We start from the raw sequence: 26,600 nt of genomic DNA, 5'->3' as shown, positions 1-26,600 counted from the left end.
ATTATAAAGTGGCACTAACACATCACGTGATCTTGATTTTATCCCTCTGTTTATGCAGCCCAGAACTGTGTTGGCTTTTTTAGCAGCTGCTGCACACTGCTGGCTCATATCTAAATGGTTATCCACTAGGACATGTCATATTATTTGGAACATGTCAAAGGGCACTGCAATTTGAATGATGCAAAATATTTAGTCATCTGCAATGCAAGGAAGGCCATTGTACAAAAACCCAACACATACAGATTGTGTCCATTATGTTTACACATTGTACACAGAGAAAGCTCAAACATTCATAGAATTTGAAGGAAAGGAAAAGCTCGTCTATTCATGAAATTGCTTATCTATGACATAAAGACAGGACTTTTCTTAAGATATGAAACTTTCATTTATTAATTCAAATGACGTCGTTTGCATTTACAACATTCATTGCATAAACTTGGACATATAAAGTTTTCCACCTCTGGTTAATAACAGACATTTAGGGTACAAGTTATTGGTTGGATACATGTTCAAACAAATATTTGGGTACAACATCTTTGTCAATAGTACATAACTTTTTTTTTCTTTTTGTATTTTATAGCTACTAAAGACACGGTTCCATTAGCTACTTTGGGTCTCAGAACAGTTCGTCTAAAGGGGACATAAAGCACAGAAAAAGGGGGGGGAGAGAGAGAGAGAGATGAGTTGCTAGCTGTAATGGTTATACAATCTTTACACACAACCCTCTTTTCATTTAAAAAAACAAACAAACAAACTCTGCTAGTGTGAATCAACTGTACGCTGTCAAACAACCCCCAGACATTCATCGCCACTCTCTGTGATGTAAGGAAGTGTCCATGCAACACATCAAGAAAAAAACAAAGGCAAAAAAGAAAAAAAGAGGGGAAACAAGAATCCCAGGTTAACCCCTAATGAATGTCCAACAGTCATTGCCTTTCATCGTACTCTGTAACTACAGCTCTGCTATTGGAACATAAATGGGGGGGACAACCACCCCGGCCCCACCCTGAAAAAGTGGCTGGAAAGTATTTTTCAAGTGCAGTTCCAGCTGCAAATGAGTAGCGTATTTTTATTATTATTATTATTCCTGTTGTTTGATAATAGTAGTTTGACATTTGAGAGGTAAGTTCTCGTCTTGCAGTTTTAACTCAGGTAATAATCCTCTTGGCTTCCGGATTGGCAGCTGCTCCGTTTCGAAACTTTCCTTTTGATAAGTTTAAAATATGTGTCCCCGACAGCCTTTGGCTCTCAGGGGGGGGGTTGCTGTGCATGAAGCCTTCAGTCCCGTCTCCGCACCCCACAAAAGGACTATAACTCGTCGGACCTGATGACGTGGAAAAGGGTGACGTTGTAAAGTATTTGATGGCCATTGTTCCAAGCGTAGAGAGCTCTGTCCTTAGGGTTATAGTCCAGCATGGAAATGTGTGAGTATTTGTTTAGGAATGGGATGTCTATGTATTCATAAGTGGAGCTGTTGGTCTGGTAAGCATAGGTCACCTTGGTCCCTCCCGAATAGCCGTTGGTGACATATAACGTGCCGCAGATGATGAACCCTTCGCCGGCACTGCGCTTGGGGTAACTGGTGTTCCAGGTCTGGAGGCTCTGCAAAGTGTTGGGGTCCAGCTTGCTGATAACAATGTTCCCTGCATTTTGGTTGGTGGCGTAGACGGCCCACAGCCCATTCTCGTCCACCATGAGGTCGATGTCTGAATGGCCTCCCCAGGCGTAATGGTAGACGTTGTTGTAGCCGGCGTAATCCAAGCTACGGGTTTTAAGGATGGTCTCCGTTTTCAAGTCAAACCTGATGATGATGTGGCTTTGGTATTTGTTGAAATAAATTGAGCCGTTGTAGACCACTTGGCCGGTGCCGGACCATGGGTGTGGAAGGCGGTGAGAGGTGAAGTTATCTGTGTTCATGAAGTCCGACATGGATTTGTATTCGCGGACAAATCGGTTGTTATGATAACTGTCCATGTACCAGACCTAGGGAAGAGCAGCAGAAGACAGAGAAGGAAAGAGCATTTAAAAGAATTGACCCGTCTAACGGTTCTGCTGTCAAAAGTCAGTAGCCTAGCTTTTCTAATCTGGTGCCCTCCAACTGTGGGACTACAATTCCCATCTGCTTCAGTCACCATGTCCAACACCAAAGCCAGTTGTGAAGGTGAGGTTTATCATCCAACACACACAGAGTGTGGTGGCAATGAATCAATACATGTATCACATATAGGCTGCTAAAAGACCGTCTGAGACAATTCACATTATATGACAGATTTAATAATGTCAACAAGCTCCATTTCTTTCAAAGTTACCCATAATTTCGATGAAGAATATAGGTAATGAGTCACGGTGTTGCAGTGCTTAGAGTGCAGCACTGCAGGCTCCTTCTGCTGACTGCCGGCTGCCTGCAATTTGGCAGGTCGAATCTGACCAAGATTAGGGCTGATTCAGCCTTCCATCCTTCCGAGGTGGGTAAGATGAGGACCCAGATTGTTGGGGGCCAGAGGCTGACTCTGTAAAACCGCTCAGAAACTGTTGGGGGCTGTAAAGCACTGTGAAGCGGTACCTAAGCCTAAGTGCTATTGCTATTGCTAAGAATACAGGTGCACCTTTCCTGGACCTTCAGACAGACACCCATGGACACAACCCTTCTGCCCTCCTCGTGGAGGTCCATCATAGGATGGACCTCTGGTGTTCCGCAAAGCCCTTTCCTCTCTCTGTGGCTGTGCAAAGTGAACCCGCCGTCTTCCTGACTGAGCAGAGCTGTGCCGGTTTAGCAATATCAGAAAAGGGAACCTTCCTCTCACGGAGACCATTAAACCTCCTTTCGATGGGAGGGCTTGGGGAAAGAGCTCAGCACTTGACAGAGACTGGCCAGGTCCTGCTGGCTTCCCTTGGTCCTCTGCTCCCTTTCTCTCCCACCCCTTGAGATGTGGCAGGAAAAGATAAACCAGAATTAGCTGGAAAAATATGGCCCCGCCCTGGAGGCAAGCATCATGGCTTCCAGGCCCACCGCCTCCAGCGAGGAGGGATGAGCCAAGCAGGCCTTTGCCCCTCTTTGAAGGCTTACTGCTGGCCTGTCCTACCAGCCAAGGTGGGTCAGTGGGGATGCCCGAGAGCAGCGGCCTTCCCGGTGGGTTTGGACAATGTAGCTCCCCTCCTTGGGTGGCCCAAGCCTTACCGCCCTCTTCACAGAGTCAAAGGCAGCTGCAAGGAAATGGCCCTACCTTGCTTTCACCCTCGGGAGCCAGGGGGTCCGTCATCCAGGATCCGAACCTCGAGCCGGAGGTCTTTACGGTGATGGGATCGCTTATCGCAGTCAATTTCCCACACGCTGCAAGATAGTGGAACACAACAATAGTAAGAAAGCCCTGCAGCTCCCTCCCCACCCTCCACCTTTTAGTCGGCATAATTCTGGGTCAAAAGGTGCAGATTTTCTTGTCCTGGGAAAGAGGCTTCCGATGTTTTCTAAATCGTATTTACGACGCTTTCCCATTTCTTTGGATGGTAATTTTGAGTTCAGAGTATTCTTCACTAGCCAGAGAAAGTGGCTGAGATGCCAGAAGAAGTGAATTTTTTTTTTGGGGGGGGGAGGGGAGATTGCACAGTTGCGGGGTGTGCTGGCGAGACGTTCTGGGTGTGCACAGAGGGCCCATTGAAAGAGAGAATAGCTGCCTCCTCGTATAGGGAAGAAATAAAGCTGATCACCATGGAATAGAGCTGAATCTTTGCAGAATAGCAGAGTTGAAAGGGAACTTGGAGGTCTTCTAGTCCAGCCCCTTGCTCGAGCAGATCTGCCTTCCGAAGGCAACTTCTGTTCCACCGGTTAATTGTCCTCACTGTCAGGAAATTTCTCCTTCATTCCAGGTTGCTTCTTTCCTTCATTCAATGTCTATGGAGATTCTCCATAGACAAGTCCCAAAGGTGCTTTTTTTTCAAGAGGCAGCTGAACTTTGACCCAGATAAACCTCCAGGTGACCTCACCACCTCTCTCAAAAGGAGGCAAAGGAGCATCAATCCTTCCAACCCCCATTATCCAAGTCAGAGCTGAAGGAGCTTCTTGATTGAGAAGCAAAACACCTTCAAAGAAAAACCAGAAAGTCCAGTTGCCTCTTGAGAAGGAGAAAAAAAAGCAGTTTTGGGCCTCCCCTTGAGGAGTTCCCATCCATTGTTTCTTGTCCTGCCCTCGGGTGCTTTGGAAAATAGGCTGACCCCCCCCCCCTCTCTGTGGCAGCCCCTCAAATATTGAAACCAATATTGGAACCTACAGGTAAGTCTTAGAATTACAACGGTTCATTTAGTTTTCTGCCCGTCTGTGGTTTCCTTGACTGCCTCTGCTTTCCAGTCAGAAAATGGCCCTGGGCAGAAGTCCTTCCGGTTGCCTTCCCTGGGATTGAATAGTCACTTGGGAAGCGAGGAGGCTGCAGGTGGCTGGAGAGAAGCAAGGTGCAACCTGCCTTTGGCGCCTCCTTCAGAACAGGTGCAAGCCCTCTGCACTCCATGAAAGAGATACTTGCCAAAAGTGTGTCCTTCGCAAAAAAAATTAGCCTCACCAAATGCTAGAGATGGACGATGCTTCACCCAGCATCTGTCTGAAGGCCTCTCGTGAAAGTGAACTCACTTCTTGAGAGCAAGTTCTTCATTTCAAAGATAGGGGGAACTCGTACAACTGATCAATTTCCAATATAATGTTAAATATTTTCTTCAGTGGAAGCCATCAGCTCTCAAGGAAATCACTCCTGCATGTGCCCTTAATAAGGGGACTGCGTTCCATCTCAGCAGCCATGCATAAGGAGAGATGCTTTCATACATCTGTTTTGGGAAGTCCAGGAACATCACCCCGTCCACAATAAAGAGCAGCATTTATTCGTGTATTTGGTCTCAGACATTAGGATTTGATAACTGAATTCAGCTTTGTAGCAATTAGGGCTATTTAGGAAGAACTTTCTGAAGACTCGGAAATATACAATGCCCAATATACAACAATATAGTTATCCGTCAGGCATCTAATTACAATTCGCTAAAAGGCATCACATCAAGAAGTGACAAACATTTATATGATCTCTGCTTTCGGATTAAAAGAAGTTCTCCATCCTTATGTATTTCAGGAACATTTCCTTCAATAAATAAATAATTGTTAAGTTCTTTGAATCTCAGATGAGTTGACAAAAATCTACCATGGCTTTGGGATATTTCTGTTTATCACCATACCTGAAAAAAATGGGCTCCACCAATTATGGATTGCTGTTAGAACAACAGTCCAAGAAAGAATGTTATCAGTGGGAATAAGCTCAAAATATAATCAGCTGCCATTCAGGAGCAAAAGAGAAAGATTCTAAATCCCGTGGGCCTTTTCAGGAAGTCTTGCACACTTCTTCCTTCTAACCTATGAGATGTAAAATTCATCGAGCGGGCAGGGTCTCCTGCTTGACAAGGAGATGGGCTAGAAGACCTCCAAGTCCCTTCCAACTCTCATGTGCTATGATTCTGGGATTCATTTCTGGGCTGTCCGGTCTTGGAAGAGTAGTAAAATGGCAGCTCTCTGGAACCAATCCGGGGGTTCTGGTCAGAGATAGATTTCCCTTCTCTGGTGTTAGCAAGATCTATAAAAATTTGCGGAATCCCGGTCTGATTTTTAACTTTATCTACTATGTACTACTAAAACTTTTGTATCTGTAACCTTTAAATGGGCAAAGCTTTTTGAACCAATGTATCTCAAATGGGCTAACTATTTGGGACACACAACTTTTGCGGAATAGAAATTTGGCAAATGTTATAAATGCTGTGAATTTTAAATGATTATAATTTTACCATAAAGCATTTAATGACATAATACAAAATGTCATGTAACGTTTCCACCCTTTGCCTGTGCTATTAAGTTCAACGGGGGACACTTTCAAGGCAGATGCCATCTCTGAATTTTAAGAGAACTTTTCAAGTACATCGGAAGCTCTGATAAGGGAATCTCTCTGAAACCATGACCCAAGGGGGTCAAGGGCTTGGCTGGTGAACCACAAATGTCAACTGCATTTCATAGGGGCTCCCCATCCATCTCCAAGAGAGTACCAGAAAGGGAAACGATGGCCTGCCGTCACCTACCTACTTACCTGGCATAAACCTTCGCAACGCTTAAGGCTTAGTTCTGATTGAGCTTTGGTGGCATTGTACCACTATCGGTGCTGCTTCCTGTTCTGGCTCACAACCTCAGTGATATCCAGCAGAAACTGGAAATCCCATGTAGGAGGTCCACTGGAGATCATTTAGCTCGCTTGATTTCTGGCAAGAATGCTTTTGTCCCTCCCCTGATCTGCTTAATGGGACATTCCCTCGACAGAGATATGTCAGCTAGTCCTGGCGCACCCCCTGCCCCACAACTCTGAAACGTTCCCAGCGGAACCCCGGTTATTGGATCAAGTTTCTTTCCGGGTGGTGGGTTCTCAAGTCAACCAGGTGATCCTGGCTGTGGGGTGGGGGGATCATGAACAGCAGAGAGTCCGGAGGGAGACGGGCAGTTTGGAAATATGAAATATAAATAAGTACAGTAGATCAATAACTTAAATAGGTCTCCCAGTCACCCCAAAAACCTGGGGATTTTCATCACTCAAGAAGTCAGGGTGGCTTCACCAGGTGCACTTCAGAGGGCTTCTAGAGGTGGGCAGTGGTTTTAATTATTGGCGTTTATGTTGCAGCCATCGTATTAATCTTATCTCTGCATTTCCCCCCCACTGGTAGCTGTTTGGAGCCTTGTTTTTCTTTTGGTTGTTTAGATGTTAGCCGAAGATTTACTGCTTTAATGGTGTTTTAGAACAGCAGGATATAAAAACCAGGGTTGGTGACAGTATTTAGACGTCGGGACTTGGTGGCTTTGGAATCTTGGAAGTCAGCTAGAAGAGGATCGACGTGAGCTTGCCCAAGATCTCTGTTTCAAAGGGGGCCCCCATGTTTTTCCTACCCCACTTTTGGTCAGCAGTGTCTCATCCCCCCTCCCTTCCCCATGCACATTCCAAATTGAAGGTTCCTGCCACAATGATCCTTCTGGAAAGCCCCCTAGGATGGCTTGGGGTGGCAGAATGGCCCTGAATCATCCATCCATCCATCCATCCATCCATCCATCCATCCATCCATCCATCCTCTCTGGCATGCCCTGCCCAAGTGTCTCCCCTGACCTCTGACTTACGGGGGACTCAACCAGAGGGCCACAAGGGCACTTTCCTCTGGCCCTTGTTGGCAGGTTTGCAGTGGGACCCTCTCTGCCCGGGGCTGAACTCTGCTGTGGCAGGGCACCGACTGAGTTTGAGTGGGGGGGGGAGTGGGGTGAGGAAGGAGGGGGAGGGCGATTCCTGCATCTCTGGCCAGCCTGGGTGCCCGGCGGGAGCAGAACAGCCCAGAGGGTGAGGACACCCTGCCCCTCGGGGGCCGGTGCATCTCCTACCTAATTTCTGCATGCATGCCCGCAGCCTCTCTTCAAGATTTGACACTCTGCTCTGAAGCTCTTCGTAGTCAAAGGCGCCAATTTCCTCCTGGAGCTCGTTTAGAACCGACGTCAGGTTCTGCACCTCCTCCTTAAACTGCAAAACCAATTTGGCATCGGCTTTGTACTCCTCCAAGACTGGGATCAAGGGCCTAAGTTCCTCCATTTTCGCTTTTATCGCCTGCAAGGTTAAAATAAGCTTGGTTTCAGTGCTCTGTGCGCAAGAGTCTCCCACCCCCACCCGCTCTCTCTGCACTGGGCTGCTGCTGCTCCCTTCGGGGTGCACCACAAAGACTGCCATTATTAGTATTATTAATGCTTGTGGGGAGCGTGGAAATTCAAATGGGAGAAATATATATATATATATATACATATATTAAACAGTCTGAAAAACACCATCTTATTTGGGAAAAAAGGCCTTTATTTTGATTTTTTTCTGTTTTTAGAATGCAACATCTTAAGGTTACATGCTTCGGTCACATACACAAATTCTTTTTTTTTTCTTTTCCATAAAATAATGATGATGATCAGGAGGAGGAGGAGGAGGATGATAATAATAATAGTAGTAATAATAATAATAATAATAACCAACGCATTGACAAGGAGTTCCAAAAACTAGTGATGGAATGTTATTTCTACAAGTTCCATGCAACAGACAAGCTTTCAGCGGAGTGGTTCTGGCAAGGGTGGAAATTGGAAAGAAAAAAATAAATAAAATAAACCAGGACCAGAGAACTCAAGAAAAGACCAAACTCAAAGGGTGTTTGGGGAAAGCTCTCTGCCCTCTCTCTGTGGGTGTTTTTCATGGTTACATGGGGGGTGGGGGGTGGGGGGGATGAACACCTTCTTCAGCCAGTGCGACATTGTAAAACTTTCTTTTAAGTTAGCCCTGCAAGCAAGAAGACGACACACTCAAGTCCCGGAGACTTTACTCAGAGGTTAACACAGTTTGCATCCCAGCCGTGGCCCTGCTGATCCCTCCCTCCCCAGAGACCTCCTCCCTAAGGGCCAACTCACACGTGTGGGGGGGGGGATAAGAGCTTCTGGCCCCCACAAGGGCCAACTCACCGAGTGGGGCCCTTCTCTCAGCTGCCTCCCTTGGCATCTGCCGCTTTGCCCTTCGTCCAATCCCTCCCCATTGCCAGGAAGCCCCTCTGCCGTTGCTGACCGCATGGTGGCCCTGCAATCGAAAGGAGGGGAAGCCCCCCCAACTCTTCCCCAAGATCTCCAAGCTTCCATGCTGAAGGCTGCCAGGGAAAGCTCCCTGGATCTCGGCTTTGGGCCAGGTGCCACGGGAGCCCCCGTCTTTAGCAGGCAGGGACCCATCGTGGAAAGTTTGCCCAAGTGGGGGCTTGGCCTCACTTTCCCTGCAGAGGAAGGGGACTATTGGGGGACCCCCTGTGAGAGGCAAAGGATTCTGACAGCGTTTGTGCCTATGGTAGCCAAGAATGAAAGGGAGCCCTCGTTCAACTAGCAAGCCATTAAAGGGCCCTGAGCAGCCCTCGCCTGGGGAAAGGGAGAGAAAGGCCATACAAGCTTCTGCCTTTTGTGGCGTTTGGCCTTCTGAGCCTGGCATGCAAATGTTAAGGGATGTGTTCTGGGAAAACCTTTTGGATTCTTTGCTTCGTTTGCTGTTTTAGTCTTCTCTCTCTCTCTCTCTCTCTCTCTCTCTCTCTCTCTCTCTCTTTTCTTTTTCTTTCTCTCTCCTTTCTCTCTCTCTCTCTCTCTCTCTCTCCTTTCTTTCTTTGCACATTCTTTCAAAGGGAAAAGCCTTCAGGTGTGTGATGGAGCTACCTGCTCTTGCGTGACTCTCTGTCCCCTGGTCTGCAACCTCCTGGGCTTCCTTTCCTTTCCTTCCATCTCCGAAAGGCCTCCGAAAGGAAGATGGCACCCCGCCCCCAAGGGCTCCTTCAGAGCCCAGCCACGCTCATGGCCAAGGGCTTCTCTGCTGTGGAAACATCACCACCAGGAGAAACTCTTTTCCCTGAAGAGCCAGAAGGGCCACCTGATCCATGAGGACGCTGACATCAACCCCATTTCTCTGCCTGGAAACAAGGTCAGAGTTCCAAGGAACACCCCCAACGGAAAGGCTTCCAGACTTGACAAACCCATTTGTCATTTCACCCTCAAGTCTCATTCATTTTGTTTAGAAGGCCAGCAAATAAAAAGAGGATGACCTGCCTTTCCCAAAAAGCCCCTCGCTCAGCTGAGAGTGTGCAGAACGAAAGGCTTTCTTTGGGGATACACCCCTCCCCCCTGCTAGGAGGTTTTTCCCGAGAGCCTTCCCACCAACCCATCTCTGCACTGGGATCAGGGACAGGTTGGGGAAGTTCCAGAAAGCATCTCCTCCCCAGTGGGGAGACCCACTTAACGGTCTCCACAAGTTTGAATTAATATGTGCAACAGGCCAAATGATGCTGAACGTTCAAAAATAAAAATGCAACAAGCAGAGCAGTTTCATTTTTGTTCTTTTTGTCATTTCTTTCATCTTTTAATGACCCTGTAATCCCCTGCATTGGGGTGGAGCCAGGGCAACTGAATGGAGCTGAGTGTTTACTGGCCGGATGCCCTTCCTATCGCTAATGCAGCGTTCACAGCAGATATTTACTCATTGTGCCCAGAGGGAGAAATACCTGCCGCTACCTAGGATTGAACTCACAGCCTCCTGATTGTGAGGCGAGAAGTAGAGCAGTTTCATAATGGAACTAATTCTCCAGAGGGGGAAGGGTAGGCCCCTCTTCACTGGATGGACTGAAATGAACCAGAGCCTGGACAGTCATCTCTCAAGAACGTCTGAACTTGGGGCTCTATTTTCAGGTGGGTGGGCTCCAACTGCCACCGGGAAGCCATTTTAATTAGAGGGGTTCAGACTGGCCCAGCACCAGACAGAAACACTCATGTGAAAGAACACGAGGGTCATTACATTCACACATCCCATTCATTCGTAGCTCAGAAAAGCCCCCGGTCAATGGAAGCACCCAGTTGGAGCCTCGAAGCCATGGGCATCTTCCCATTTGGCTTCCTACCCTGAGCTGGGGGTGGGTTGGACGTCTCCAAGAGTCCCTTCCAGCTGGAGGATTCCATGTGCAACATTAAAACTCCCAGTTAGATTCTGAAACTGACAAGGGCATCTTTCATCCATTTTACTCGGCACAAAATCTTATGGACCATAGCAAATTCCAGACAGGAGCTTTTGTGGGTATGGAGGAGAAGATCTTATAAATGGGAACCAGTTTAGTGAGGAAAGGTGGAGAGATGAAAAGCTTCTGAGGGACAACATTTTGGGAGTGGGGGGGGGGGGTTGTAGAAAAATAAGGTTATTGGGTAAATGTCTATGGAGAGTCTCAATCATCATAGTTGTCCCAAAGATGCTTTTTCCAAAAGCCAAATAGACTTTCTTGGGGTTTTTTTTCCCCTTTTCCAACACATTTTGAAGCTTCTTGGATGAGAAATGAAATGTTTTCAAACCAAGGAAGTCCAGCTGCCTTTGGAAAAAGCACCTTCCAGCCTGGGTTATTGGGTCTCCCCCCCCCCCCCAGGAGGCAACTGCTTTAATGGCAGCCAAAGGAATGGATTTTAGTAGGAAAAGTAGATTTTAGAATGCTGACAAGGAGAAAAAGTTGCAGCCCAGCAATCTGACCCTTGGATTTCAAAAGCCGTTAAGTTCATCCCAAGTTTAGGGTTTCCAGGATGCCTTTAAGCCCTGGAAATGGAGGCTGCCTGGAAACCGTCAGCCGTTGCAGTGGAAATCAAAGCTGCACAAAGTCCTTTCCATTCTGCCTCTGTGCTGAGCTTCAGCCACCATTGTTGTGAGCAAGAGCAGTCCTGCAATGGGAGGGGAACCCAACCATTATGAGAAACCCCTTCCCCACCCCAGTTGTGAAATGGTGCCTAAGAGACCCTCAGCCTTTCCCAAAAATTCTGCCAAGAAGACACTTCTTTCCTTCCTGGGCCCAACAGGTCTACTTACCTTAAACTGTCTGGCCAGGTGTTGCTTGTGACTCTCTTCCACTTGCTTGAACTTGGATTCCAGGCCTCTCATCTGATTTTCCATTTTCTCCACATACTGAAGATCCCGCTGAGTTCGCCTGTCCAAGACTTCTATTGACTGGGACATGTTCTGTACCTGTGAAACGAGGGGAGGAGAAAGGAACAAGAGAGAAGAAGTCGTTAAAGTAAGAGAGATACCAAAATCTCTTTGTCAATGATCAAGGAAAGTAAGAGAAGAAATAACAGATACACGTCACAGCTACCTAGATTTCTTTTGAATTTAAGGAAGAACTTACTGAAAATAACAATTGTCCAATAGTGGAACTATCTACTTAGAGAGATTGCAAATTCTCCAACTCTGGAAGTTTTTAAGAAGTTGGACAGTTGGACATTACCTCTTGATAATAGCTTAATTGATTTTCCTGAACATGGTAGAGAGTAATTCAATGATTCTACAGTTTTAGGATAACAGAGTATGTGCAATAGGCTTGTAGAAAATGGCTTGAACTTTCCATGACAAGATAGCAATAGCACTTAGACTTATATACCGCTTCACAGTGCTTTCCAGCTCTCTCTAAGCAGTTTGCAGAGTCAGCCTCTTGCCCCCAACAATTTGGGTCTTATTTTACCCACCTCTGAAGGACGGAAGGCTGAGTCAACCTTGAGCTGGTCAGAATCGAACTGCTGGTAGTCAGCAGAATTAGCCTGCAATACTGCATACTAATGACTGCAACACTGCAGCTGATAGGTAGATAGGTAGATGGATGGATGATAGACAGACAGACAGACATAGAGCTAGTTAGATAGCAATAGCACTTAGACTTATATGCCATTTTACCGTGCTTTACAGCCCTCTCTTAAGCGGTTTACAGAGTCAGTCTATGGCCCCCAACAATCTGGGTCCTCATTTTACCCACCTCGGAAGGATGGAAGGCTGAGCCAACCTTGAGCCTGGTGAGATTTGAACTGCCAAATTGCAGGCAGCCGGCAGGCAGCAGAAGAAGCCTGCAGTACGGCACTCTAACCACTGCACCACCGTGGCCCATGGAGATGGAGAAAAATAGCAACCAGGTTTGTAGCTCAGTAAACTCAAAGGCTGCAGTTCTGTCCTTCTTGGTCTGCTTGTAAGCCACATGATACTTGCTTACTCCTGAGTAGGAAAGTCTTCACTTGGATTGGAGGGACAGAAGCTGATTAAACGACAAATGAGATTTTGTGCATAACATTGCTCTGTAAAGCCTGCCACTGTTTGAAAAATCTGTTACAACAGGTCAGCCAGTTGAGCTCCAGGAAACTGATGTTTACCCTATGCAGATGTAGGTGTGCTGTTGTTGCAGCCAAAGAAAGCAAGGCAGTCAAATGGAGGTAAGGTTCTTGTTGTAACAGTTATATTATTACAATAATATTTGTGTGTGTGTATCATCAAATAATGCTACAATTTACAGGTGGGATGCTGGAATTCATTCATTTTTGATTTTATTTGTCTAATCCAAAAGTATCTTAGGGCAGCATTTTTAAAAATGTAAGAACGTATTACGTAAACTACACTGGAAATAAATCAGTAATGAACAAGGAAAAAACCAAGACTCCATTCCAGGGGAATAGAAGCAGAACTGAACAAGCCTCTGCTTTCAGCTCCTATATGGTCCTGGACAGAGGTCTGCTGGAAAAGGCAGAATTTAAAAGCTTTCTAGAAAAACCACAGGGTGGGTGAGGGCTGTACGGACAAGGAGGGAGGAACCTGCTACTCCAAAGAGTAGCAACAGGTGGTGCAGTTTGATTGATGGCCCTGAAATATGCCAACATGGCTAGAGCTTAGAGAATCTAGGATCGAATCGATGAGTCTGTTTCTCAGATTGCTGACGATCGTTGGCATGTTTTGCTGCCAACATGCCAATCCACCCACTCATCCACCCCTCTGTCAACTGCTTCATTTACATCAATTGGCAAGGTAAAAGGAGGTTGAGACTCTAGGAAGAGTGCAGAGAAGAGCAACCAGGATGATGAGGGGACTGGAGGCTAAAACCATATGAACGCTTGCAGGAACTGGGAATGGCTAGTCTAGTGAAGAGAAGGACCAGGGGAGACAGGATAGCAGTCTTCCAATATCTCAGGGTTTGCCACAGAAAGAAGGGATCAAGCTATTCTCCAAAGTACCCGAAGGCCAGACAAGGAATAATGGATGGAAACTGAACAAGGAGAGATTCAACCTGGAAATAGGGAGAAATTTCCTGACAGTTGACAGCAATCAACCCATGGAACAGAAGTTGCCTTCAGAAGTTGTGGGAGCTTCATCCCTGGAAGCTTTCAAGAAGAGACTGGACTGCCATCTGACAGAAATGATGTAGGGTCTCCTGCTTGGACAGAGGGTTGGACTAGATGACCTACAAGGTCCCTTCCAACTCTGTTAATTTGTCCTTTTTAACTTGCAGCTGCTGTTTGAAAATCAGGGCGGCAGCTGCAACCAGGAAGGCCTTTTTGCACAGGGTTCCTCTTGGGTACCAATTGCACCCATTCCTGAGGCAGAAGGCCTTTTAGGCAGCCATTCATGACCTGGTCCCCTCACCTTGATTGCATTATTGCAATGTGCTCTACAGGGGGCTGCCCTTGAAGGCCACCCAGAAGCTACTGCCTGTTCAAATCCATCAGTTTAATGCTTTTAGCTATTTTTATGTTTTCTCTAATTTTCAATGTTGCAAATGGCTTTGGGTGGCCAATACATTTAAATAGATAAATTTAAAAAAATGATAATGGTGCTGTAAAAAAAAGCAAATCCTCAGCTGAAGTACGGTGTCAAAATCAGGAAAGATCTATATTCTGTATTAGCAATACCATTTAAATTTATATACACAGTGCTTTACAGCCCTCTCTAAGCAGTTTACAGAGTCAACCTATTGCCCCCAACAATCTGGGTCCTAATTTTTCAGACCTCGGAAGGATGGAAGGCTGAGTCAACCTTGAGCTGGTGAGAATCAAACTTCTGGCTGTTGGCAGGTAGTCTGCAATACTGCATTCTAACTAACCACTGTACCACCATGGCTCTTCCTTCCTTCCTTCCTTTCTTCCTTCCTTCCTTCCTTTCTTGGCAGTAGCACTTACACTTATATACCGCTTAATGGTGTTTTACAGTCCCCTCTAAGCAGTTTACAGAGTCAGCCTTTTGCCCCCAACAATCTGGGCCCTCATTTTACCGACCTCGGAAGGACAGAAGGCTGAGTCAACCTTGAACCTGATGAGAATCGAATTGTCAAACTGCTGGCAACTGGCAGTTAGCAGAAGGAGCCTGCAGTACTGCATTCTATTGGTCAGATCACACCTAGAATACCTTGTCCCATTCTACGTTCTAGGAAAGACACTGGCAAATTGGAGCACATCCAGAAAAAAGCAGTGATGATGAGGGGGAATAGAACAAAAAACTTAAGAGGAACAATTGGATGTGTTGGGTACCTTCAGTCTGGAGAGAAGACGACTGCAGTGAGACAACTGTCCAGAGGATGATCATGTAGATAAAAGATGTGGCAGGATCGCTTGGAAATATATTGGAATGGGTTGGGTTGGGTACAAGAAGATCGTCCTAAGGATGAAAACTGCTCCTCAATGGGTCAGGCTCTTGGGGAGATGTTCAAACTACCTTCACTGGAGGGCTTAAGCAGAGGCCAGATGGCCACCTGTACGGGATGCCCCAGCAGGAGGTTCCTCTGGGACTAGAAGGGCTGGACTAGATGATCAACAAAGTCCTCCCAAGTCTTACATTCTATGACTCAAAATTGGAGCTGCACCATTATGCAAAACACCAAGTTCATTCAAGGATGTAATTAGTGTGAAGACGGGTATGAAGATGCGAATCCTGGAGTCGGGAGAAGAAGCAGCTGGGGACAGCAGTAGAAAGGTCATCTGCCTGAAATTCTTCCCAGTGGCAAGACGGATAATGTTTCTCTCTCAACTATACTAATTATCGATAAATTTGCATCCAGCCCCGCACATTGGATCATGCAGATCTCTGCAGATCCATGCCTAGGGTTGCCCTTTTCTTTGTGATGTATTGCAAACCGGAGACCGAGATGCTGATTAGGCACTTCAGAAAGAGCACGGAAACATGGATAAACTCTGCCCTCCTTTTCCTGCTGCGAAATGTGCAGCAGCAAACAACCTCCAAAGGCAAACCTTGATTTGCAGAGCCTTTTCCAAGACAGAGTCTGTCTGGCACACAATTTGTCATGCAGGTACAGGTAACAGCAGTAGCACCAGCACTTGGACTTATATACCACTTCACTGTGCTTTACAGAGTCAGCCTCTTGCCCCCAACAATCTGGGTCCTCATTTTACCCACCTCGGAAGGATGGAAGGCTGAGTTAACCGTGAGCCGGTCAGGATCAAACTCCTGGCAGTGGGCAGAATTAGCCTGTAATACTGCATTCTGACCACTTGCACCTCCACAGTTTAGATAGATAGATAGATAGATAGATAGATAGATAGATAGATAGATAGATAGATAGATAGATAGATAGATAGATAGATAGACAGACGGACGGACGGACGGACGGGTAGTTAGATGGATGGATGATAGGTAGGTAGGTAGATAGATGATAGCTATAGCACAAGAAATGGTAGCTGATGCCTTTAAAAACTATAAGCCCTTCCTCCCTTCCTATTCACATCTTCCTTCCTTCCTTCCTTTCCTCCCTCCCTCCTTCTCCCATCCTGAAAAGTGTTTGTGCATGATAAAGGCCGTGAAATGCCTTCTAATCATGCACTGGCAATCAGAGGCCATTCCCACACAAATGATTGATGATTGATGTAGCAACAGAAAGTTTGCCTTCATTCATGATCTACAGCTCTGACTCTGGCGCAGGAAGACACCATCACTCACTAGTGTGGAAACAGCCAGAATTAATGAATATTCAAGTAGTCCTTGCTTAACAACCCTAACTGGACAGGAATTTCTATCGCTACACGATGGGACAGCAATAACATCACATGACCATGCCACTTAGCGATGGCAGTTTCAGTACAGGCAGTCCTCGACATATAACCACAAAAGCTTGGCTGTTAAGTAAGACATTTGTTGAGTTTCCCCCCCCCCATTTTATACCCTTTCTTGCCACTGTTGTTAAATGAGTCACTGCAGTTGTTAGGTTAGTAACCCAGCTGTTATGTGAACCATTGACTTTGCTTGTCAAAAGGTGGTCACATAACCTGCAACCATCATAAATATGAACCCATTGCAAAGCCTCTGAATTTTGTTCATGTGACCATAGGGATGCTACAGCAGTCATAAGTGTGAAAAATGGTCATAAGTCAATTTTTTCAGTGCCGTTGCAACTTTGAATGGTCACTAAATGGATTGTTGTAAGACGAGAACTACCTATAGTCCCTTCGCATAAGGCTAGGACCTCCCACTTTGCTGCCTCTGCTTCCAACTCTGCCACCCACCCTTTGGCTGCCCTGCGCTCCCCTCTGCTGTCCCTGCCCCCCTTCATGCCCTCCTCTGGCTGCTGATGTGGCGTCCTCGGCCTGGCCCTTCATGTGGCAGCTGCTGGCGGTGTGGGACTTCCTTCCCAAAACCCCCAGGAAGAGCCAGCAGCAACGGAAGAAGACAGCAAAGGGCAGCGGGGGGGGGGGGGCACCAAGGGGGAGGGGCTACAGAGCTGCAAAAAGCCCAGAGATGGTAGGTTAGAGCGCCCCCTGCAATATCACTTAGGCTTATATACCACTTCACAGTGCTTTACAGCCCTCTCTAAGTGGTTTTATAGAGTCAGCATATTGCCCCCAAAAATCTGGGTCCTCCTTTTACCAATTTTGGAAGGATGGCAGGCTGTCATTATTGAACTGCTAGCAGTGGGCAGAATTAGCCTGAAATTCTGCATTGTAACGGTCACTAAATGAACTGCTGTCATCAAGATCATTCTGGATCTTGAGCCTGTCTTCTCAAGTTTTGGCTGTCCGCCTCTCCCCCCCTCCCCGCCGGGCTTGGTCTTGTCTACATGTTTGATGAGCTCCCCTTCTATCCCCTGATCTAAATTGTTTATGAAGATGTTGAGAAGTAAGACAGAATCTCAGGGTACCCCACTGCATGCTTCCTCCCATAGAGATGTACTTCCATTGAGGACTATTCATTGAGTGCAGTTGGTCAGCCAGTTAAGAACCCATCTGGTAGTGTTGCTGCCTATCCCACATTTTTCCAGCTTCCCAAGAAGGCGGCTGTGGTCTACTCTGTCAAATGCCTTTCACTCCACAGCATTTCACTGATCTATTAATTTAGTCACTTTGTCAAAGAATGCAATAAGGGAGAACTACCCTGATTACCAATCCCATATATAATTCTGGTGTATCCTCCTTGCACTTTTGTTCAGGAAAGTTTAGAAAAGCTCTGAAAGACCTGGTTTAGCCACAGCTACAGATCTCATCAAGAACACAGAACTGCGAAATGTATTCCATTTACAGAATATTGGCAACAGAAGAAAGACACTATTGTGCCCACCACAAGTAATGGCAAAACCCCTTTAAACCAGGGTTTCTCAGCCTTGGCCACTTGAATCTGTGTGGAATACCTGCGGGGGAATTCTGAGAGTAGAGATCCACCATCTTCAAGCACTGCTTTAAACAGTCCACGGTCCAGCAAGCAAGATTTGAAGCTTTGCTACTGGAAAACATCTAAGGTGTTAAATTGCTTTATGCATTATGATTGGGGGTAGGGAGAAACCTATCACCATATTCATCAAAACCTGGCAGATTATATCCCAAATGCCAAGGATAATGATATGTTCGGTTGCCAGAATCTAATTAATTTGGAGAATGGAGGTGGAGAGATGATATTTCATATAAATCTGTGCAATGGAAGCAATTAAACATTGAATTCCTTGATCTCGAATATTATCCTTCTGATCTCTGTGGACCGGAGGCTATTAAAAACAGATCACATGGATATAAATATATATATATATATATATATATACTCAGGAATCCACAAATCATCCTTTTTCTGTTACGGTTTGATGATATCAAACCCAACCTTTTCAAGTCAGTTGAGAAAACAAAGAGCACAGCCCTGCATTTTAATGTTGCTGCTCACATGGCTTTTTTGGAAGCTGTGTGCTTTGAACAAGTTCAAGCATTAAATTAATGAAGAGCGAAGAGGTTTGGGCCAATTGGAGGTTTAATACTTTCCTCTTCTAGAAGATTTATTTAGGACAATAGACTGGCTTTGATCTTTTCAGTTTTAATTAGCCAATGTAGATTCAAGTCTCTTGAACATCAAATATCTTTTCTGTGGTTTCCATCACCATAACAAGGGAGACATATTAATTGAAACCAAGCAATCTACCCCTTTTGTGGTCCCTCATGTATAAAGAAAAAAAGGTAAACCTTTACTACTCCCTGACTATTCAGAAATTTTATAGTTTGCACACTGCAACCCTGGGTTTCTAACTGCAAATTTGGAAACATCAATAAATGTCCATGTGTGGCACATAATAACAGAGGTAGCTGGCAGGTACCAAGCCAAACAGGCACCGGGTTTTTTTTTCTGTAAAAGAGTCAAATTCCAAATGTGGAAGCGGAAAAAAATCAAAATATTATTTTTCTAAAATGTTGTAGCTAAAATTTAAGTGGCGAAATGAGATATAACGTAGTGGACTTCGAATAATACTATGTTATAAAAAAAAGGATGCCCATAAAAGGTACTCTCTCTTTAGGCCCACCCCACCCCTCAAAAAGCAGTCTGTCTCAAATTCTGCAGCCTAGCAAATAAATCCACTAAATTTAATAGCAACGAAAACATTTGATTTAAACATTGGACACCTTAAATTTACTCTACCAGTAAATCAACCAAAGTCATCATTGATCATCAGAGTCCTGAAATTAAAACTTCTAGCACTTCATTCCACGCCCCCAAATCGAATTCGAATTCTGTTTTGGCAGCTTAAAGCCCCCCAGACTCCCCCCTTCTTCATCTAATTCATATTCATTTTGCAATTCAGCTTTGCAATTGCAATTCGGTCCCTCCATTTCCATAAATTGAAGGGATAGATAGATAGATAGATAGATAGATAGATAGATAGGTAAGTAGATAGATAGATGATAATTAGGTAGGAAGGTAGGTAGGTAGATGGTAGGTAGATAAATTGATGAGAGAGAGAGAGAGTAAGAGAGAGATCCACCATACCAAGTTACCTTTTCCAGGAGCTGCCGTAGCTGCTTTGTCCTGGCATCCCGTGAGCACATCGTCTGCTGAGGTGCCACCACTGTGCAGATGCATCGTCCTTCACTGTCCTGAGCAGAACTGTACACCTGCCAGCTTTCCTCAGGGTTGGTAGGCAACACCTGGTTGGACACACGAGAGAGGGCGCATCAGGCGGGTCTCAGGGGTCTCAAAGAACTAAAAAGCTTAGCAAACGGAGGGGGAGGAGCAAGGAAGGTGGAAGGGAGCAGAAGGAAGGTGGCATTCTGAAACAAACTACCAGTGATTTTAACAAAGTGCTTCATATAATCAATAATCAGTAATATTCCGGTTTGCATTCATCTCAGAAAAAACCCACCCTGCAAGGTAGGCCATGGTAGCATGCTGTAAGTGGGGCACCGCAGTGTATTTGCATCAAAATCATGGTGCTACCAAGGCTGTCCCAGTTTACAATTCAGATTCTCAATCCACTGAGCTCAAGAAGGCAGCCCCCAGTTTCCCAGAAGTGCTCCCTCTGACTAGACTGTTGTTCTGAGCTGAGCTCCCTCCACAGGTCTTGCTCTGGCTCAGGTGGTGGTGGGGAAAGGGAGCTGGGGGCCCCTGAGCACCAGCAGCTCCCTTGGAAGAGCCTGTCCCTTCGTCTGGCCATAGGGCAGTCAGTCTTGCTTCAGTCCCCACACCATCAAGCTTTGCAAGTCACATCACAAGAGCTCTATGGCTACCATCCATGCACCTTCCAGAACTGCCGGTTGGAACTCAGGAACTCAGGAACAGAGTTGGAACGGACCTTGGAGGTCATCTAGTCCAATCCCCTGCTCACTCAGAAGACCTGTACTAGGGATTCGAACCACCGACCTTTCTGATTGACAAGCTCAGTGTCTCAGCTACTGAGCCACCTAGTCAGGCCGTTTACCTACTGCTTGGGGGGTTCTCTTCTCGGCTTCTCCTGGCATTGATTTGACTTCACAGCCCCAGGTGACCAAGACATGGAAGGACTTGCAAGCTATATATCCTAATGGCTAATGAGGAGCCATTCTGAAAGCAGAAGGGCTCCGAGGAGGCTGGAGGCATCTGAAACCTCCCCCCACTCCCTGGAAGGCTTCACCCACGTTATGCTCTGCGTCTCCCTCCTGCCTGTGTGGAAAATATGCTGGAGAGGGAAGCAGGGGTATTTCTCAGCTGGTCCCCTAAAATCCCGAGGGACTCTATGACATGAACTCTCTCTTTGCAAGGACCTAAAGCCCATTGCGACCACCGTGTGAATTCATCCTGGCTTGGTCTGAGACCGAGCTGATTTCCCACAACTGCAGCAAGAAAGATGGCTTGACACTGCTCCTCCCCCGCAAACAGACCTTGCTGGTGAGCAGAATCCGACAATGGCAAACCTGAAGCAGCCCCTGGCTAACTGAGATTCTACTCAGCCATGGAGGCGCCATGGAGAAGGACTGCCCACCTTCTCCCCTTTCAAGACCCCCTTCAGAGAAACGGGCAATGCCGACACCCCACCCCACCCCGCTAAATCGCTGCAGGACTCTCTAACACGGCTGTTTAAAACCGCTTGGAGGCTGCTCAGGTTTTTCCAAGCACTTTGTGTTCCAAAGAATGGCTGCAGGGCCTATTTTTGCTAGCCACATAAATAATTAACTGCGTTAAAAGCATCTTTATAGCTAGTCTGTTCCCAGGAAGAAGAGGAAGAGGAGGACGCTAAGCACGAAAGAAAACATTTCCTTTGGCTGAGATGCTGAGAGGTTTCAGAGGCAAAGTTTCCAATCCCGGCTCTTGGGGGGCATATCTGTCCAGGGCAGTCAGGGTCTTCTGAAGCCCCCAGAGACACCCAGACAAAGGGTGGTGGCTCCCACCATCTCCACAGGGCTCCTCCTCAGGCAAAATGTGATCAATAGGAGAACCGGTTCCAGGAGAAGCCATCTTGGTGATGTCGGAGAATTCACGCTGCTTCAGTTTCATCATGACTTTGGGACACAGGAAGGCATCACGAGGAATTCTTCCATTGGAGGATGTAAAAATCCAGGAAAGTAGCTTATTAGATGATATTGTCCAAGAAAGAAAGGACATCATCCCAACTGGGTCCAATCCATGCGTCAATCCCAGCCGAATGTTGGGTCAGAAACACGTTGCTGCAAGAGGAATGGGCTGGCCATCCCAGAGCTCTCTTCCTTTGCTGGGAATCTGCTGCCCAAAATCACGGTCCTTCCTTCTGCTGAGAATGTCCTGCTCAGTGGCACAGCTAAGATGACCATAAATCAACCCAAATTGGTGAATTTACTTAATTGGCTGGCTGGCTCCCCACCAGAAGGCAGTAAATTCCACCTTCCAACTTGATCTTGTTCAGCCGCTCTGGCTGGATTGGGAGGCAAGTCTTCTGACCTGGCCAGGATGCCTATTTGCTGGATGCCACTGTTCATTCGGCCACCTGCCCCACAATATCTGGCTAGCTCCATGATGTGGTTTGCCTGTTCTGAACCCTCTAAGTTTCCAAAATACAAAGCAATCCCTGAATGGGGTGTGGGCCACGCTGGGCCTGACCAAAAGGCTTTAAATGCTGTGGCTGTTGTCTTGGTTTGCTTCAGCTCCGATAACTTCTTCCTTCTGCTGGGCAGACTTGAACAGACCAAGCCAGGTGGGCCATTGGTACAGAGGAGAGCAGGATGGGGATGGGCAGAGTTGGTGAAGTGGTGGCAGCGTTCCCTCATCTCTTCTCCAGAGGGGACCCTTGTCCAGAAGGATCTAAGCAGGACTGATCAAAGAAGGGAGGGCCAAAAGGAGAGAAGCAATGGGGTGGTTGGGGGGATGGACGAGTTGAAGTCTTCCGAATGAGACCAACGAATCTTGAAAATGTTGCCAGAAGGACGTCATTTCCAAGAAATCATGGAGGATTAGAATAGTGCCAGAGAATGGAAGATGATCAGTTTTGGTCTCCTCTTCCAAATGGAGGAAAAGAGGACCTGGGCAACCACAAACCAGTCAGCATGCAGATACAGATGAACAGAGTTGGAAGGGACCTTGTAGGTCATCTTGTCCAACCCAGCAGATCCTACACCCTTTCTGATGGATGGCAGCCCAGTCTCTTCTTGAAAGCCTCCAGTGATGAAGCTCCCACAACTTCCGAAGGCAACTTCTGTTCCATGAAAATTTCTCCTTATTTCCAGGTTGAATCTCTCCAGTTTCCATCCATTATTCCTGATGCAACCAACATCAGGCAAAATTTTGGAAAAGGTAATTAAATAGAATTTTTTTTCCCCCTGAGCACTTGGAAAAGAATGCGCTGCTTGGTAAGATGCAACATGGATTACTTGGGAATAAAATATTCCTAGCTCAACCTGATCTCCTTTTTTGAAAGGCTGACCTCAGCTGACCAAGCAGCATGTGACAGATGCAGGATACCTTGTCTTCAGCAAAGCCTGCGACCAAGTGGCCAGGAGGTTCAAAGAAGACAATGAAAGGTGGGTCGGGGGCTGCAATCGTGAGATGGGCAGAGCTGGTGAGACAGTTCTAACTAGTGAGGGTCAAAGCCATCCAGGGAGAGGGCGGGCAGAGGGGGAACAGTGGGCCCTGCAATGACATTTATACAACACATGACTTGGGAAAATGGTTAGGAAACAGGATATTCAATTCAGCAGTGAGGCAAATATTGGAGGCAGACAGCGACCCGGGAGGATTGATGTCAGAAGGATCTTGGTAAGTTGGAAAGTTGGGCAGAAAACTGCTTGAGGAAGCATTTCACTGAAGGCAGCTGGCAAGGAAAAACAAAGGCCAGGGTAGTATTAGGGTTAGAAAGATGGGGGGGGGGGCTTCCTTGGCTGGAGGGGCACCATCTCTCAGGAATGCCCGAGTGGCAGAGGCTGGACTGGATGATGTACTCTCAGGCTATGGTTCTATGAAACCCCCAAACTGATGCAGTCGTGAGAGACACGGGGAGATTTTTAGGGACAGATGCTACTGTCAGAGAGGCACATGATACGAGCGTGTTTTTCTCTTTCAAACACTCAGCCAATTATGAAAAACACCCACACGGTGTTTACGTGGGGGCTGCAGACCTCCATCTGTGCCTCCAAATGTCCAATGCACAAGCAGACAAGCAGCAGCTTCCCACAGCTTCTCCCCCCACCCACAGATCTCATTGCCGGGAGGGGCCGCTCAGTAACAGCTGGGGCAAACTTGGTGCTCACAGGTTGTTTTGAGCAAACTGAAGCATCCCCTTTGCAGAGGGTTCTTTACTCCGCAGTGATCACGGAGTACATCGGAACTTTCACCCCCCCCCCCCGTAGTTACGTAAAGCTGCAATTTCCTGCTATCGACACTGCAGGAGGGGAGTGGGGCAAGATCTCTTCGTCATTTGGGATGGAGCCACAAAAGGGTGTTTGCCCACTCTGGCCATCTCACAGTTCAGCCGAATAAAGGGCTTCCCTTCCTACAGCCATTGGCTTTGCAAGGTCTTTGGGGCAGGGGAAGCTACATCTGCCAGCCCTCGGCCTGCTGCTGGGTGCCCGCCTTGCCAATCCCACCTGTGTCCCTGCTGCCCATGGGGGGGGCAGAGGAACTGGCAGGCTTTCCAAGGGGGACCCTTCATACCACACACAGATACCCAGCCCACTTTGGATCATCAACCGTATCCAAGAGAAGAGAAGAGGCAAATCGCCCAACCTCTTTAAGTCCCACTGATTCCTTGAGAGCCGGTTTGGTGTCGTGGTGAATGTCCCAGGCAAAAACCAGGAGCTGGTGAGTTCTTGTCCCACCTTAGGCACAAAGCCAGCTTGGTGACCCTGGGCCAGTCATTGTCTCAGCCCTAGGAAGCAGGCAACGGTAAACTGCTTCCAGAAAAGCTTTCCAAGAAAATTGCAGGGTCCAGTCCTGTCAGTTGCCAGGAGTCTCACACACAAACGGGGAAGTGGGGGGAGAGCTTTTGCCATCAAAGAGGGCCAAGCTACAGCCATGTCCTGCTCAGGACCCAGAAAGCAATTGGTCAGTGTTTCCTTTCATGTCCCACAATTGCTTCACGACTGGGGCCCCAAGAGTCAAAAATCCAAGCAGCCATGACCTTCTGTTTATGAGCATGAGCTCCACGGCTCACGGAGGGTCATTTGCAAAGGCAAGAGGAAGGGGTGGGGGTGGGGGTGAGGATTCAGCCACATGCATCCTGATCTCCTGGCCGGACGGCTCTCCTCAGCTCCAGCAACAGAGCTCAGCGTCCAAACAGATCACCAAAACCAACTTCTGCCCTCAGTGCTCCTTTTGGCACCCCTGACCTTCTTCATGTCCACCCAGAACCTTTCTCCCTCTTTCCCACTTGCCTAAAGACACCAAACAGCTTATATGGTCAAACTCACTTTTGCATCTTCCTTGGGAAGGAGGGGGGGGGAGGCAAAATACAGCCTGAATGTAAACTGTTAAAAGAAATTATTTTCTTTAAAAAAGGTAGATATTTATAAGGATATACATCACTTGTAGCTAAAAAAAGCCTTCTTCTCCACCCAAACCAGCACCTTTTCCTCAGAAATCCTCTAAAGAGCCCTTGGAGGAATTAGATGAATAAGTTCCACTTAAGCAAGGGATGAAAAACACAGACATTTCCCTGGGTGGAGGGGACTGGACCTTAGCAGAACCCTGGAAAAACATAAGGGTGCCATGTGTCCCCCCCCCCACATTTATCTGACGTCTGTGAAAAGTCCCTTAGATTTGTTGTTCTCTGACCTCCCCCTTTGTGTGTGTGTGTGTGTGTGTGTGTGTGTTTAATGCCCACTAAAGTCTTTGACCCTGGAGCTTTGATTTCTCCTCCTTCCAAAGCCCTTCTTCCCAGCCGGCCTCAGGATGGGCAGGGACACAAACCCCAATCCAGGAATCTGATCTGCGCCTCCCCCCACCCCGCACCCGCATGCACATCTCCCCCTTCATCCCACAATCCTCGTGACCCCCCCCCCCACACACACTTAGGTTCACCTCGGCCTTGATTCCCACCCAGGTGTGGGGGGGGGCTGCCCTTGGAGGCTGAAACTGCCACGGGGGCGTCTCCTCCTTCCCCCGCTTCCCTGTCCTTGGGGGGGGAGGGAAGGTGAGCGCCCCCCACTTGCCTTCCCCGCGGAGCTTTTCTCACGACCCTTTCCCGCTTCGAGGGGATTCACCGCTCCGTCGGGACGGACTCCCGTCGGTGTCCGGGGACCGGAGGATGCGACCCGCGCTCAAACTTTGGGACCGCGGGCGGGAGGCGGCCCGGCCCCACTTTCCTCCCCCCCACGAAAGGGTCTCCTTTCCCCGCTGGCCCCCGGCCGGCGTTCTCCCCCGCATCGGCGCTGACCTCGCCCGCCCGCCCGCCCGCCCGCGAGGGTCTGCGGTGGCGCCCGGCGGCCCTTGACGGATGGCTGCGGAGGGCCGGGAGTGGCGCGTAACTCACGCCGGTGCTGCGGTCCAAGGTGCCCCCCGAGGCGGCGCTGAGCTTGGTGGTGTTGAGCCCCACGAGCGAGGGCAGCGTCTGCGACATCCAGTTGGTGATCATGGCCATCGTGCTCAGCACCACGCCGATCTTCAGCAGCGGCACCGACATGGTCCCGGCAGGGCGCGCCCGCCCCTTCCTCGCCGCCGCCGCCGCCGCTGGGGCGCTCCGCCCGCCGCCGCCGCCGCCGCCTTCATTCCCAGCCGGGCTGCCTGCGCCCCGCGGGGCCGGACGCTGCGCCCCGCCGGTCGCCCGGAGCGCCGCTCCACCGCCGCTGGCCCATGGCCGTCCGCTCCGCTGCGCTCGCCTCTCCGGGGCCGCCGCCTGAGCGCTGCCCGCGCCGCCCCGGAGCTCTTTGCCGAGGCCGGGAGCGCTGCGTCGAGCGGAGTGGGCGATCCGGCAGCCGGCGGCTCCGCGCTCCCGCTCCGCCCGAATCCCCGCCGACCCGCCGGCAGCGCGCGCGGGACTGAGAGGCGGAGCCCAGCCGGTGCGGCCAGCCAGCTGCGCGGCTGCTGATG

The 26,600-nt window shown here is 48.1% G+C and overlaps 1 protein-coding gene across 1 annotated transcript; it reads right to left on the bottom strand.

Annotated features, from left to right (window-relative positions):
- Positions 1-396: 396 nt before the first annotated feature.
- OLFM1 (olfactomedin 1) lies at positions 397-26,600 on the bottom strand. Its single transcript, XM_058159453.1, has 6 exons — positions 26,044-26,600; positions 19,631-19,780; positions 11,439-11,594; positions 7,430-7,649; positions 3,225-3,331; positions 397-1,983 (listed from the first exon to the last, which is right to left on the bottom strand). The coding sequence occupies exons 1-6, from the start codon at positions 26,191-26,193 to the stop codon at positions 1,309-1,311; spliced, it is 1,458 nt and encodes a 485-aa protein (XP_058015436.1). The 5' UTR covers positions 26,194-26,600; the 3' UTR covers positions 397-1,308.

Source organism: Ahaetulla prasina, chromosome 16 (assembly GCF_028640845.1).
Source record: "Ahaetulla prasina isolate Xishuangbanna chromosome 16, ASM2864084v1, whole genome shotgun sequence".
NCBI classification, from domain to species: domain Eukaryota; kingdom Metazoa; phylum Chordata; class Lepidosauria; order Squamata; family Colubridae; genus Ahaetulla; species Ahaetulla prasina.
This window is presented reverse-complemented; position numbering and strand designations above follow the sequence as displayed.

Coding starts and splice junctions, on each gene's coding strand:
- OLFM1 (XM_058159453.1), bottom strand. CDS start 26,193: ATGTCGGTGCCGCTGCTGAAGATCGGCGTGGTGCTGAGCACGATGGCC. Junction 19,781..26,043: donor CCTTGGACCGCAGCACCGGC/GTGAGTTACGCG, acceptor GTGTCCAACCAG/GTGTTGCCTACCAACCCTGA. Junction 11,595..19,630: donor TACGGCAGCTCCTGGAAAAG/GTAACTTGGTAT, acceptor CTCGTTTCACAG/GTACAGAACATGTCCCAGTC.